General features: G+C 44.2%; 1 protein-coding gene across 1 annotated transcript; it reads right to left on the bottom strand.

Annotated features, from left to right (window-relative positions):
* Positions 1-12488: 12488 nt before the first annotated feature.
* On the bottom strand, positions 12489-13828 carry LOC121603067. The gene is made up of 2 exons (XM_041931799.1): positions 13226-13828; positions 12489-13047 (listed from the first exon to the last, which is right to left on the bottom strand). The coding sequence occupies exons 1-2, from the start codon at positions 13321-13323 to the stop codon at positions 12624-12626; spliced, it is 522 nt and encodes a 173-aa protein (XP_041787733.1). The 5' UTR covers positions 13324-13828; the 3' UTR covers positions 12489-12623.
* Positions 13829-14113: the final 285 nt, after the last annotated feature.

Raw genomic sequence — 14113 nt, 5'->3', positions numbered from 1 at the left:
AATAATGTGCCCGTCCCCGTCTCACGTGCGCCTCTGCAAGGGTGCTCCTACTGTATGCAAATAAAGCCGTTGCCTTGACACTGGCATTCGTACGTGAGCAGCAGGCTGGGATTGAGCTCGTGTATGTGTTTTATACGGCTGTGTGCATGTGTGTGTGTATGTGTGTGGGTAGATGTGTGATGTCTCCGCTTACATCAACGTCCGAAGGATGTAAAAACAACGCAACCGCACCCAGGGAAACGGACCAGAAATGACAAAAACCGGGGCGGAGCATTCATCCATCCCCTTACGCTACAATCCAGCCAGCTTCCTTGAGTGCGTCCTGCGTGGGAGAGTGTTGTGACGTGAAGCGGCAGGCTAGGATAACAAAACATTTGCCGTCCCGTTTGACTCCGCAGCGCCCGGTTTCACGCAAAAGCGCTTCGCTGAAACGCAACGCTTTATGCGCCAACCGGCACCACTTCACCAGACTCTCGCACAAAACCCAGCTTCCGTCCGTATAAAATTCATTTTCCGCATTGTAGCGGTTTCCAGCGAAGCGCTTCGCTTTCCCAGCGAGGTGATATGCAATGGTTAGTGGCGCTTTTTTTTTATTTGCAGGCGAGCATTAGGTGCAAAAACACGGCAGTCGCGACCCACTTGGCAAAAGAGGGGGGGGGGGGGGGCCGCCAGAGAGTGAGAAAAAATAAAAAGAACAATGATTGAAATTGAAAAATACCCCATTTCGTTACGACGAAGAGAACGAAAATGGTTCACCAGAATCAGCTAAAACCACTAGATAAATTGGTATGAAAGGGTGGATGATGAAATGCGCCGCTGTTGTTTGTTACTTCTAAAAACTAAACAAACAATATAAATTTAATTCCCAATATGACAGAGCTACGGAATGGACATTCGTTTAGGACATACAATAATATGCAAAATTCATTCCACATTTTTTACGCAATTTCTCTGCCGAGCTGCAACGGCACCGAGCCAGCCAAAGTGAAAGAAATAACTGCGAGCCAGCTGTTCCAAATAAGCTCTCATATGTGGCGTTGCTACCGAGGATTCCCTGTTCTACTACCGACCATATGCAGTAAGCATTCCCCTCAGCTGCGGATAACGAGAGCAATTCTCGTGACACCATTTGAATAAATGTGACCCTTGAATCCAGGGTTTACGCCGCTGCTCCAGATGGGGTTTTCGCGCCGCTTCCGGCACAGACTGTGTTTTGCACACGTACTCCACGGTAACGGCTCTTGAGGCGAAGGTAAAAGTTCTAATTGAAAGGAGCAAAGTTTTTAAAATTCCGAATACAATCGTCACGGGAACGGAGGCGAGGGGGGGGGTGTTTTACGGGAAAGCACGGTAAAAAGCAAATGCTAGTGGGAAGGACGGATTGGAAAAATAGCGCTTCAATTACACCGGGGCCAAATTGTGGCACCCAAGTACGCGGAACGGGATTGCCGACAATCGAAAAAGTTTCCGGTGAGGTTTGTTAGGGATTCTTTCATACATCAGAGGCGCATGTTTGGTTTCATTAATTAAATCCAGGCATAGCGTTTTGAGCAGGAAGATCCACGAGCGTGAAATCTTCGAAATTTAACGACCTCTGCACTTTGGTTTTTCGGCAGAGTTTTGTGAGAAGAAGCCAAAATATGTTTGCAAATAAAATTAAATTCCAACTATGACACGGCAGACATGGGTTTGATTTTGTAGGAGAGAGATATACCGTAAAAAAAGCTCAAAAGCTCAAATTACAACCAAAAAATTAACATAATTGAAGCTAACAGCAAATCATTCCATTCTTCGGTTGAATAGATTCTCATTGCTCAGGCTATATGAAAACTTATGTGGGTCAAGCTTGCCAACAATCCGCCGGAAGCTAATGGATACTCCGAGCTCCGTAATAACCGTTTGCTACACAACCTCGGCTTAAAAACGATCATAATTTTTGCTCCCTTTCCGCCCCTTCAGCCACTCAACCTGGCGTACATCGCGGTTTGGCACCGTTCGGGCGTTGGCACCGCAAACTCCGACAGCAATTGTAGATCATACCCCCCCCCCTCCTCACCGAGGCGTACTAACCCACCTCAGAGGTTTGGAAGGTTTTTTTAATGCTCGTTTGACCCCAGCTCGACCCCCAGAACTAGCAATGTGGACACCGGATGGTCTACCGAACCCTTTCCAAACGGGAGCGCGATGGTACGCAAACCGGATCAAGCGTAGCGCGATTAGTGGCACGAGACGAGACGACAGACGCGCGCGGTTGACATCTTTACTGCTGGTAAACAGAGAACTTTGCGTGAATTGATCTTATGAGGGCCGTTTGCAGCAGGAAAGGAGATCACCCGAAAAAGCTTTCCCCCCTTTTCAGGGAACGCAGACAAAGACATGATGAAGATTTTTAGAATAGAAATGTTACGTACGACGCTAACTGGCATGGAATGGATGACAGCTTTTAGACAGTGGCTGTTATTCCCCCCCAGACTGTTTTCAGACGCTTTCAAACTTTTCGCCCGACTAAAACGTCTCGCTATAAAGGAAAGGAATTTTTAAGGAGAAACCATCGTGGGATGCCCGTCAGCGGGAGAGAGAGAGAGAGAGAGAGACAGAGAGAGTTTGAGGCGGTTAAATTGGAAATGATTTACGATTACCGTGGTCGTGGAATGGCTACTGCTACTGTGGTGTGTTTGTTCCCTCTTGTTCCTTTAGATAGCCGAGTCCGCAGTAGGGCACAGGAGAAAGAACGAAAGGATGGATAATATTTTATGCTTGCTTTCTTTGCAACATATTTCACCTTGCCTTGCTGCTCTCCAGTCCAGGTTTCTTGCAATTTCAAACCTTTCCATTATCGGTGTGGCGGCAGTGTCCGTTTTTGGACACGGCTCATCGCGCAGTATGTGTCCGGTCAACCTAAATCCGTCGACCAGCTCGAAGCAGTACGAACGGGGCGACGGACATACAAACGGACAATGGACAGGGAGGAAACTTTTCATCCGGCACGTTTTGGTCAGCAAGAATTTTGGTCACAGAAAGGCTTAGCCCCGCACGATTGGATGGACGGTTGAAAGCGTGCGCGCGCGAAGGAATTTTCTTCTCGAATTTCTCCACCGACACCCTGCTGGGACACGGAAATCGGTTGGGCCAATGCTTCCTTGCTGTGTTCCACTTTGTCGAGAGTCTATCAAACAAAAGATCAGTGCCGGGCGCAGGGAATGATAATAATGTAGCGCTATGGAATGCAGTGTCAGTGTCGGTGGAAATGGAGCTGAACAAAAAAAAACACGTTATTTGATGGGGGAAAAGCTTAAAGCTGACTAACGACTTTTTAACGAAAATGCCCTCAGAATTAGGAAGAGCAAAGCACAGCTTGAATGAAAACTTAAACACGTTCGAGCATGAAACGTTTTGTGTAAATAACGATTAAACGACATCTCTGCAGGAATTGGAAAGAAACAATCCCGAAAGCAAATGAAAATCCGAGCGTCCAGCTCGACCCTGCCCACTGCTGCGGCTACAGTTCCGGGCAGCCGTTCGGGAGCCCACAGCCCAACGCCCACCCAGCTCTCGAGTCGAGTCGACGAAAATTCATCATCAGCAAAGCCGCAGTCACATCAAGCCGTTGTCAATCAATTTCGGACCGAGCAGTGTGTGGGGTGGGCTTGGGTGGGCTTCGTCTCGCCAAAGCGCCCGTGCGCGCCAACCCGCCCGCCGATCCCACGCGAGCGAAACCGAGAGCGCCGCGCTGGCGCCCGAAAAATCAATGTCCCAGGCCCCCCGAAAAAAAAAAAGCGGTGTGTCCGCCGGGCGCCGGGCACATTCGGAGGTTGAGTTTATTTACCGCAAATGATCACAATCGGAAAGGCACACAGCATACACAACCATTGCTTACCATTGCAAACAGAAATCGTTGTTAGATCAGATCCGATTCCGATTCCGTCTGGGGGAGGGGAGGATTGATTTGCAGTGGACGCGTTTTTTTCTTCTTCTTTCTTTCAGTTCTCCTTCCGGGAAGCAGCACCCACTCACGGCCAGGCGGAGGCTGTGGTGTGTATTTGCCTGCAGCCGCTTAAGGACACACAATTAACGCTCGAGGACGTATCGGGGAATCGATTCGGTCGGTCGGTGAATGTTTTGCGTTTTTCCAAGAAACATGCCAAACGGCTGTGCGGTGTCCGCTGCGAATGTCGACCAAAGTGGAAATAGCACAATTCATCGACAAGTTGATTCTCGATCGAATTTCTCGTCCGTTCGTTCGACGTTCGGTTCCGTGGGTAAATATTCTGGAGCGAAGATATGGAGCGAAGAGTGCAGCCTTTGACTGGTTGTAGAAGTGCTGTTTGCGATGGAATTATCACTCCTGACCTACCCCAGACCTGGAGGGTAAAGGGCAACGTTGCCAGCTCGGGGCAGGGAGGTGAAAGTTCACTGCCCTCCTCCCGAGCGTTGGCACTGAAGGAATGTGCAAAATCGAACGCAAACAAACGGGAAAACATTAATCTTCATCAGAACGGATCAACTACACACTCGCCTTCAAAACGGGAGCCTTCGCTCGTTTCGTTTCATCGTTTGGGGCTCGAGGATAGGGGAAAAGGTGGATTGGGGGCAGGCCGAGATACCGGGGAAGTATGAGCCCTCCTGATAGTGACTGTGATGGTTCAATGGCAGCTGCGAATGAGTGGAAGTCACGCTTCCGGCACACCGGAACCAACATCCGGTGGCTTCTTATCGACTTTACAGACTTGAAAACGTTCTTGGCCAATCTCGCGCTGCTTGCCGAGTGTATGTGTGTGAAATTATCTCTATATTCGCCGTAGTGTGAAGGCGAGAGTGGATTTTTGGTGAACATTTGGAGCGAGTGCTGCACTTGCTGCACGAAAAGCGATAACTCATTGGCTGACGAATGGTGCTGAGATGATGGTTGTGAAGTGTGAATGGAACAATCGATTACTATTTATCATCATCCTCATCCTGCTGCTGCTGCTGCTGCAGATATTGAATGTTTGTTTTCGCGCTTACTTTTGACAGCTTTGAGATGTGTAAGTGACTCAATTTGAGGACGGTAGCAGGTCGGTTCGTTGGACAGGAGAAACGGTTGATTGAGTGTTTTAGAAACTAGAAACGAATTCCAAAGGCTAAGCATTACGAATTTGATCTATTTCATCAGTTATATAATTCTCAGAAGAAAGATATCGAGCCATTTATTCCTTAAATTATGCACTCATTCGGCTAACCGAAATTAGCATTCACATCCTCTAAAACCTAATGTCATCTCATTCTCTAAAATCAACATTTGAAAAGAGTTTTAATAGAGACGACAATTTACGACGCTCTTCACTCATTAGAAAAGTATACAAACATCCTGCGCAAAGGACATCATTAGCAGTGGAAATATATCAGTCAACAAGCACGTACATTCGCAGCAGCTGTAATGAGTTCCATAGAAATGAAATAGCCATCAAGGCCCAGGTACCGCTCTACCGCAGCTCGCATCGTTGCGGAGAGGTGTCTAGCGATGCTAACGTGCTGCTCACCATAAATATGCCTCCCAAACAGGTTGAATTCCGTGAATGGGCCCACATTCATAAGCTTCTTAACGCTAGAAGTCACACGGCGTGTTTATACGTGTGTTATATGTGTGTGTGTGTGTGCTGAAGTTGCATCGTAGTGAGGACGCACCGAGCGACGACTACAATTTCCTGCAGGCTAGGCCCGGTTCACTTGACGTGTTACCTACGGGGAACGGAAGCGCAATTTATCGTTCAAAGAAGCTTTGCGTCTCATCCCGAGCGTAAGACCGGGGATGAGTTTAGATCGTGTGGCCTGGAGGCTCCTGTCTGAAAGGGTGTGTGAATATTATGGGCTTAAAATTATAGCTGCTTTGTGTTAGGTCCCTCCATGCGGGTAGAATGTTTTTGTGTGCGGGGTATACGTTTCTGGATGTCTGTGGACATGTTAATTGTTCTTTGAGAGCAAAACAGAACGTTGCATCAACCATTCGTAGAAGAAAAAAGATAAATTTCAACTCAATTTGTTTAATAATGCATTTTTAATGCTGTTTCTGAATCACTCCTGTGTTTTTTTTTTCGTATGTGTTCTTTCGACAATGTATGTGAATGGATCATACGATCCATCATACAATAAGAGCTATGTTTAAGCGTGTTTGAACCATGCGGTTAGATTGTTTGTCGGAACGCCTCATCAAATTGACGAATGAATCTATTGATGTATCTATCGTTGATTTGAAATTGCTTCACACATCGTGCAATTTGTTGTACATTTTGTAAGGAAGCACCTAAAACGTGTCGGAAACAACAGTACAACGGTAAGGCTCAAGCGTGGTTGCTATCATCAGCAGCATGCATAACGAAAGCTTAATAATGACGTTACGATTTGCGTCGAATGAAAGGCAATCAATCTACCGCCCTCATTTCAGGCTTCAATTATTTGCTGTGTTTTATTCAAAATTTAAACATTTGATTACTTGCCATTATAATTTTCTAAAAATCATCATTTTTGCGAACATTCCTTCGTGCAGTTGTTTTGCACTTTGCTTCATGGGTTAGATATTTTGCAAACGGTTATTTTAGTAATAGTTTTGAAATTGCATCACTCAATGAACAAGTTCAATAGAAAGATATGTGTATGTAAAACAACATAGAATAGGTTTTCTATTTATGATTTAAAATCATTTCCAAACGAATCAAACTTTGCTTCAATAAACAACATGAAACTTTAAACAAACAATACGCGTCAAATATTGTACGTCGGAGCGCAGTGCTTTAGGTCCATGGGAACAGGATACGTTCATTTTACTTTTCCATTACATTGCACGTTAATGGATCGTGTGGCCAAAAACACTTTTGATTTGAACACATATTGTTCAGAGGTGTAAACAATGTTTATATGTACCAACCAAGCGACTCTGTTCTCTTTTTGTTTACAATATCTTCTCGTTTTGGTTAAAATGAAATTTTATATTCCATTTACAAGAAAAGTCAAGTATTGTTCACTCCCTACACATTCTATTGTACTACAAATTCTAGCTAAATAAATATATACCAGATACGTAAGCAATCATTGCAACCCATGTTGAGCAAAACGTTCCGAAAACAGAAAGTCATGTATTCCCCGAATTCCCCAGTGTTCCGGTCCTGAACTGTAGATAAATGGTTCATTTTAAAATGATAGTACCGAGACAATGAACGAACGCCAAAAAAAGAATGACAATTTATTTGCACTGACATTTCTCTGAAATGTGGTGTGTGGACGGTGCCACGAATTGTGATGGGTCATTCATCAAGCAGGAATGGTTGAATGTTTGTTCAATGCACTCAATATAAAAACATTGTATTCCACTGTACCTATTGCTATGGTATGTTATGTAATCTGCAAACAAATGATTTTTATTAACCTCTTTTTACAGGAAGTAGTAGCCAAAAAACAATCTCTAATTCAACTAACAACCAGCAAACTCCAAAGTCAAATAGCACCACAACTAACGAAGTGAATAGCTCTCCAAAAGCAAACAAGCAAACGCTCCAATTGGTATGCAAAATTCAAACCGGAATGATTTGTGTCCCGGCTATTTGCAAAGTATATCTCATTCATCAACTGCGTTATTTCATTCACTTCTCTCGCCTAGCAACGGGACCGGGCAAAGGAAAACGCGAACACAGATAAGAGTGTCGATCTGTCGTCGGGCATGCGCATTCATGGTGTACTTTCATTAATAAACTGTAGTGTAGTGGAAACAGTGGGAGGAATGATTTTGAAGAGAGCTTTTTCCACCATTCTCAAGCTTTCCAGAGAACGAAACACATTTGCTAATTTATATACAATTTTGCAATACTGATTCCTATAACTCGTTAATCACTATTCAAAAATCAAGCGATCTTTAATTCCCTTCAACTAATAAAATAACACAAACATAAACGTAAAAACGTATACGGCGCAACGAACAGTTTTAATATGCAAAATGAATAAACTTTTTACAGCGCATTTTCATAGACGCTCTAAGCTAATTTTAAAAGTACGCACGAATGGCTCGAAAATCGTTCATCGGTTTTGCCAATTGCATCTCATTTTACGACTGTGTTAAAGGTAATCGTAAAAAAGGGCAACTTTTGCGACGGTTTATTTGCTCCTGCAGTAAGTGGGCGGTGTGTGAGTGGGTAAGTGAGTATCGGAACAGTCAAGCAAAGCTCTCAATCCCACACAAAAAAAAACGAGAAGAATGATTGCTCTTAACAGTATGTTACAACAATGTATTGAACCGTGAAGATGAGAGTAAACTGGAATATCGGAAATCAGTGAAACATTAATAACGAAAATTTATGTTCACACCTTCCATCACGCCACCACTCGGTCGACGTTCGCCCAACACGCTTACCCTATGTGGATAGCATGCGGATCAATGGGTCGATTGGTTAGGTGTTGTCAAGAAAAAAAACAACACGCTCGAACACACGGTAATTCCTTCTCCGTATTTATTTTCCGGTTTATGTCAACACCTGAAACGGGAAGTGCTGTGTTGTAGGAGCGCGAACGGTACCGGGGGGGCGGTGTGCGATATGCGAGCGTCGGGGATGAAAAATTGGAGTGGAAAATTATCATAAGCCAATACAAATGATGATTACACATATTTCAAAATGAAGTTTTCACCACCCTCAAACGGATGGTACCGGTGGAACCGGTTGCGCGTAGCAAGGATACACGCGGCAATGGTGCGGCCGGTAAAGATGAAAATTTACTCTGCCGCTAGAGCGTCGTAATTTATGCCCATTAAATTGCATGCCAACGGTTTAGCTGGTTCGGTGAGCTTCATTTTGTGTGTGTGTACTTTTTCTTCTACTCTTTTTTTTCTTGCTTTGTTTTTGCATACACCGAACGCTAATGTGATGATGACAGTACGGGGCGTACGGATACGCATTGTGTGCCCATGCAATAATGCCGTGCGACTAGGCTTCGACCGTGCGCCATTCATTATGCATTATGGTCGCTGATAGCACGAAACGAAACGAAGCATCGACCTTCGAATGGATGTCGTCAACAGGCTTTCATGTTGTTCATTAACGAACCTTGGTTCTTGGAATCGCCATGGAGCCGAAATAAGCGTGACGAGTGTGATATGCAGCGATGTACGTAACAAGGACATTTGAAATTCCTTCGGCACATAACAAGTGGTTTATGATTGATGGTGTTATGAGGAATTTTTGAACAAATAACAGTTTCAAATAAAGTACTAAGAATACGGAATATAGTTTTTAACTACTAGCATTTATAGGTCAAATAATTTAAAATATAATAAATAGTGAAAATGCTGCTTTTTGGCTCGTCATTAACTGGCATGTTAGAAAGGGGAGTCACATCAGTAGCTGATATAATTCTTAACTCAAAAATACTTATGATTCCTTGCTTTCTTAATGTTTTAATTTCTAAGTCGGAGATAATACAGTTTAAATCAATTTAAATCTGAAAACCATAATAGTACAAAAGATCTTCTTACGCAAGAAACTTCAATAACTTACTTAAGCATTGAAGAATACAACGACTTATTCGGATATAAAACGAAAAGTCATCAAAATATGTAACTTTGTATAAACTTGTAAAAGTAAGTTATAGTTTGTATAGAGTTATTTGATTCGTTTGAGTACAATTGAATAAAGTGGGATTCAACATTGATTGAATTTTTGCCATCCATTAGCTGTTGAGTGCAATTTTACTGATTTTAAAATGAGTTGTAATCTAATTTGCAAGAACAATGACAGTAATTGTGCGCTGCTAGACAGCAAACTACCAAAAGCGATAAATCTATAACACCGCCCCAGTTATTAAACAAATCATCAGATCGGACACATAAATCTAAGCAAATGACCTACTTGTTCGGGTTTCCCCAAGAGAGATTAATCAAATGATTATTTATCAAACATCCACACACCCTTCCGCTCGCTGCAGGCCAGTTCTATTGATATCTGCGATTAGTTTAAATTAGTAGTGGATGTAGTGAAAATCCTGTTTTCTTTCTTGCGATTCCACCAACGGCAGTTGTTTTCACGCTCGTCGTTTGATTTACCGTGCGTACATTGAACTACTGATTTTACATCACGCCTACCATGTACACTCGCCCCGTGCCTGTTGTGTGCAATCGTGTTGGCCACACAGATGACATTTGCAAATTAACACCACTGAGCAACGCTGCAGGCGAACAACCCGCCCCAGGCCGGAGGACAAAGTGCAGCACGGAATTTGCATTTGCAAATCCAAACACGTCCCCATCCCATAACCCTGTCCCCGTTAAGCTTGCGGTCGTACGCTCCATGCGCGCCAATTACGCGACAGTCAAAACCTAATCAGGAACGCAACCCCCGAATCGATCGAGGTCTCGCGGCCTCGTCCCGCGGTCGGCCGGACTTTCGCAGGAGGTCACGGTGCGCGAGAGCGCGCGTTGAATTTACCAAATTGATGTTTTTCATTAGGGGGCTCTTTTGTGACGAAGGCACGTGCCGCTTCGGTACGCGATGGTGGTGGATCACACTCACAGGAAACGGCGCGCAGAAGGCAGATGCAGGTTTGGATGAATGTGCTGCATTAAATGGGCGGAGGAAAAAGCAACAGAGTACCATCACCTCTCGGTATGGTAACATTTCATACACAGATTTGTATGAGGCGGGCGAAGCACAAAATCCCCACCCAACACGGCGCGTGTTAGCCGCAACCCTGGTCGCTGTCTTGCACAATCACAGCAGTGGTGGTGGTCCGAGCAGTGCAACGCAGCAGTACCGCGCTTGCACGCCAACCGAAAAGCCTTCGGTTTGCACGTAAACGGTGTCTTGGACGGCGGTCTTTATCGCAGCCAGTATGGGTATGGTAAGGTGAGCTTGAATTGGTTGCAAATTAATCACACACGCGTAATGGAGACACCGTTTAGCACGATGTGCAAATTTAAACGCTGCTGTACGGGTGGGGTGCGATGTATCGCTCATTAGTGATTACCACTGTCAGCTGGGGTTTTGTGTGGAGTGAGATTGCCACCGGATCGGAGTGGACGAGCAATAATTTAGTTTGTACGATTATTTACACATATTAAAATATTTGTCTTACAGAGGCGATACAAAGTGTAGTAATGTTTGATGCATAAATTTCAATATTTGCGCTGCGCTGGATATTAATGACGGCCTAACACGCAAATGTGTAAAGAAGAATATTAAATTGTAAGATTAGATTTAATTCTTGATTGAACAGGCGAATGAGGCCAAGAGGCTGAAAATGTCTTTAAAAAATGTAGATATGTTAGCCTGTATCCTTTGCTTTACACATTTGGAGACGTGTTTAAAGTGAGGTTACGTAGAAAATCTTGATTGTTTGCGTGTTCGCGTTACAATTTCTTCCATTAGTTAAGTCTCTTTTTGTAAATTCATCTTGACTGAATACTAAACTTTGGAATCCGACCTACATTTGCCATGAAGTTTTCCGAAAAATGTAACGTGAAAATCCAGCAAAAGATGCACAAGCTTATAAGAAATCAATTTCAGAACTCTGAAGTGGCTGGTATGTACCAATAACAATTCAGTAGTGTGTTCAAGATCAGTTCCACAGTCAGAATTTACCTGATAGTCATTGATTATGTTCAATATTGTTTACTAAACCGAAATAGATAATAGGTATAGTTCCTGTACTTGTATGCGCTTGCTACTACTTCCTGGTCCTAAAAAACCTTCTTCTTTTTCTATATGGCGTAACGTCCTGAGACATTTTCAGCACCACGCATGTAGATGGTCAGTCCTTGCTACGGGCAGACGGTCTATATGAGGATTGATCCCATGACGGGCATGTTATTGAGTCGTACGAGTCGATGACTGCATCACAAGAACTTCCTTAAACCTTGCCATCCTCTATAACTTAAAAAGTGCTGATACTATTCACCATCCTATGCTCAATTCTTAAATTTTGCATGTTTTATTTATTCAATATTAGTAATTTTACGATGGAATGAAGCTGGATATACTCCCAAGTCCAATAACTCGACAATTTTGCTTAACATGTGTAAAATATTTCATGTTTAACTTGGTAGACTAGGTATTACCGCTCATCAAGATGATGATTTGTCGAGATTTTAAAAGCCTAACTTGGGGCCTCGTTATTTGGCAACAGTTGACGAATATGCCAACAACTAATATGGAAAAGAAAATTTGCACCCCGCTTAAACATAAACAATTATGTTAAGGTTTGAGCTCAAACGTAAACTGTTCCTTGCACTTTTTTGAATCTGATGAGGTAAGTACACCAAATTTCAATCCGATTTGTACATAAATGGCAAAATCTGTATATAATCAATGGAAAATAGTCAATTTTAATTAATTTTTTTGAATTGGTTTATCCATTCGAGCCTAAATTTGTAGTAAATGAAGCAATTTCCGGCACTTTATTGCACATTGCGAATGAAATGTTACTAACAACATCACTTTCAAACATTAACTAGAAGAAGTAGTCATGGCCACACACATAATTTATACACTTTCTCCTTTTAATTGCAGAGCTTTTCACCATTTCCATTGCCTTTTTCACGTTGATGCCCAAACTCATAGCCAAGTCATAACTTTGCTATATTCACTAACGATTCACTTTCCCGTGCACACTCATTCACCTACCTGAACATCGCCCCGCTCGCTCTCTATCACAGCTTGGCTTAGATGGTTGTTCTTCGGCGTGACCGGCAGCTCCGTAGCTACCTCAGGCCGGTTGCGGGTCGTGAAGGGTAACGCTGCTGCGGCCTGCTGTCGCCGCCCGGCCGTTGGTGTGGTGCCGCTTCCGGTGGCCGGCGCAACACGGCCGGATCCACCGATCGGCGGCGGCGGCGGTGTGCCACCCGTGGTCGAGAAGCTGGGATTCGTGGCCCCACTGTTGAAGCTGTCGAGCGAAGCGGTCTGCGGCATGTAGCTCTGGTAGATCGTGTTGCTCCCGAACGGAGTCGTACTAATGCTGACCGGTCCATTGGAGAGCTGTGGTGCCCGGTGCGTCGTGTTGTACAGTGGTCGTTGCACTCGATTGAAGTGGTAAATGCTGTGGGCACGACGTGTGTATGCACGCGATGCAAGTAAGAAAGAATAGAGAGCAAAAAGATCAATTGAAATTGAATGTCCCAAGTACCAGGCGCATATTGGCTAAGCGGTTTTGATAGGTACATAAAAGGAGCGTGTGCGATCGAGATTGCAGATCGGACAGCTGATCGGCCGCTTACCTTGGCGAGTCAAACTCATTCCGATTGCTCTGATGACGTGACGATATCGATGACATTGCCCGGTCACCTCGGGCCGCTGCCATCATGTAGGTCCACATAGCGGCTCATTTCATCGGGTTTCGGGTCGGTGTGCAAGCGAACGGTTCTTATCGTCCCATGCACCGGTGCCTCGTTTCAGGGTGACGGCTCTCAATGGATGGATCTCGCTCAACACGACACTAGTGCAGACTATTTTCTAGCTGTGGCGCAACACCGTATGCCCTCTATGATCGACGCGTTGCTACTGGCGATGGGATGGCTTGGCGAGAAAACCTGCTACTCTTTTGTCAAGCAACGCCCGTATCGTTCACTTCCGACCTGCCTCAGCAGCACGAGACGAGGGAAATTCCAAGGCTCGATCTACATCTACCAAAGCGTCGGGGTGCGTATGTGGAAACCTTTCTTTGGGTCAAGGCTTTATGGGGTGGTTCAGTTGCTGTCGTCAATCGAAATGCGGGTCTCAATTGATCCAAACAAACCGCTCTGGGTGAGAGGAACGAATTCAGCAAACCGTGTCAATTTGTTGTCGTTGTACTTTTCGTGACTTCAATACAGGTGTGCTGGCTGCGTAAATAAAACGAGAGAAAATAGATACAGAAAACGCAAATGAAAACCCACTTTATTCAGAAGTTATCGGAACTGTAAATAAGAAAAGCAAATTTCATCATCAAATCTAAATACTGTCCTAAAGCAACCAGCCCAACCGAACGTGCCGATATCCGACGAAAATGGGATTAAACATAACTTGACGGTTGTGCGTGTAATGATCAGCACGTTCCATTGTGTCCCTAGCGTTGGCAAGATTTATTACAGCTAAAGCATATTTTGCCTTAAAATCCCTGTAAACTG

This window comes from Anopheles merus, unplaced genomic scaffold (genome assembly GCF_017562075.2).
Source record: "Anopheles merus strain MAF unplaced genomic scaffold, AmerM5.1 LNR4000809, whole genome shotgun sequence".
In the NCBI taxonomy this organism is placed as follows: Eukaryota; Metazoa; Arthropoda; class Insecta; order Diptera; family Culicidae; genus Anopheles; species Anopheles merus.
The sequence above is the reverse complement of the archived record's forward strand: the minus strand, read 5'-3'. Positions and strand labels throughout refer to the sequence as shown.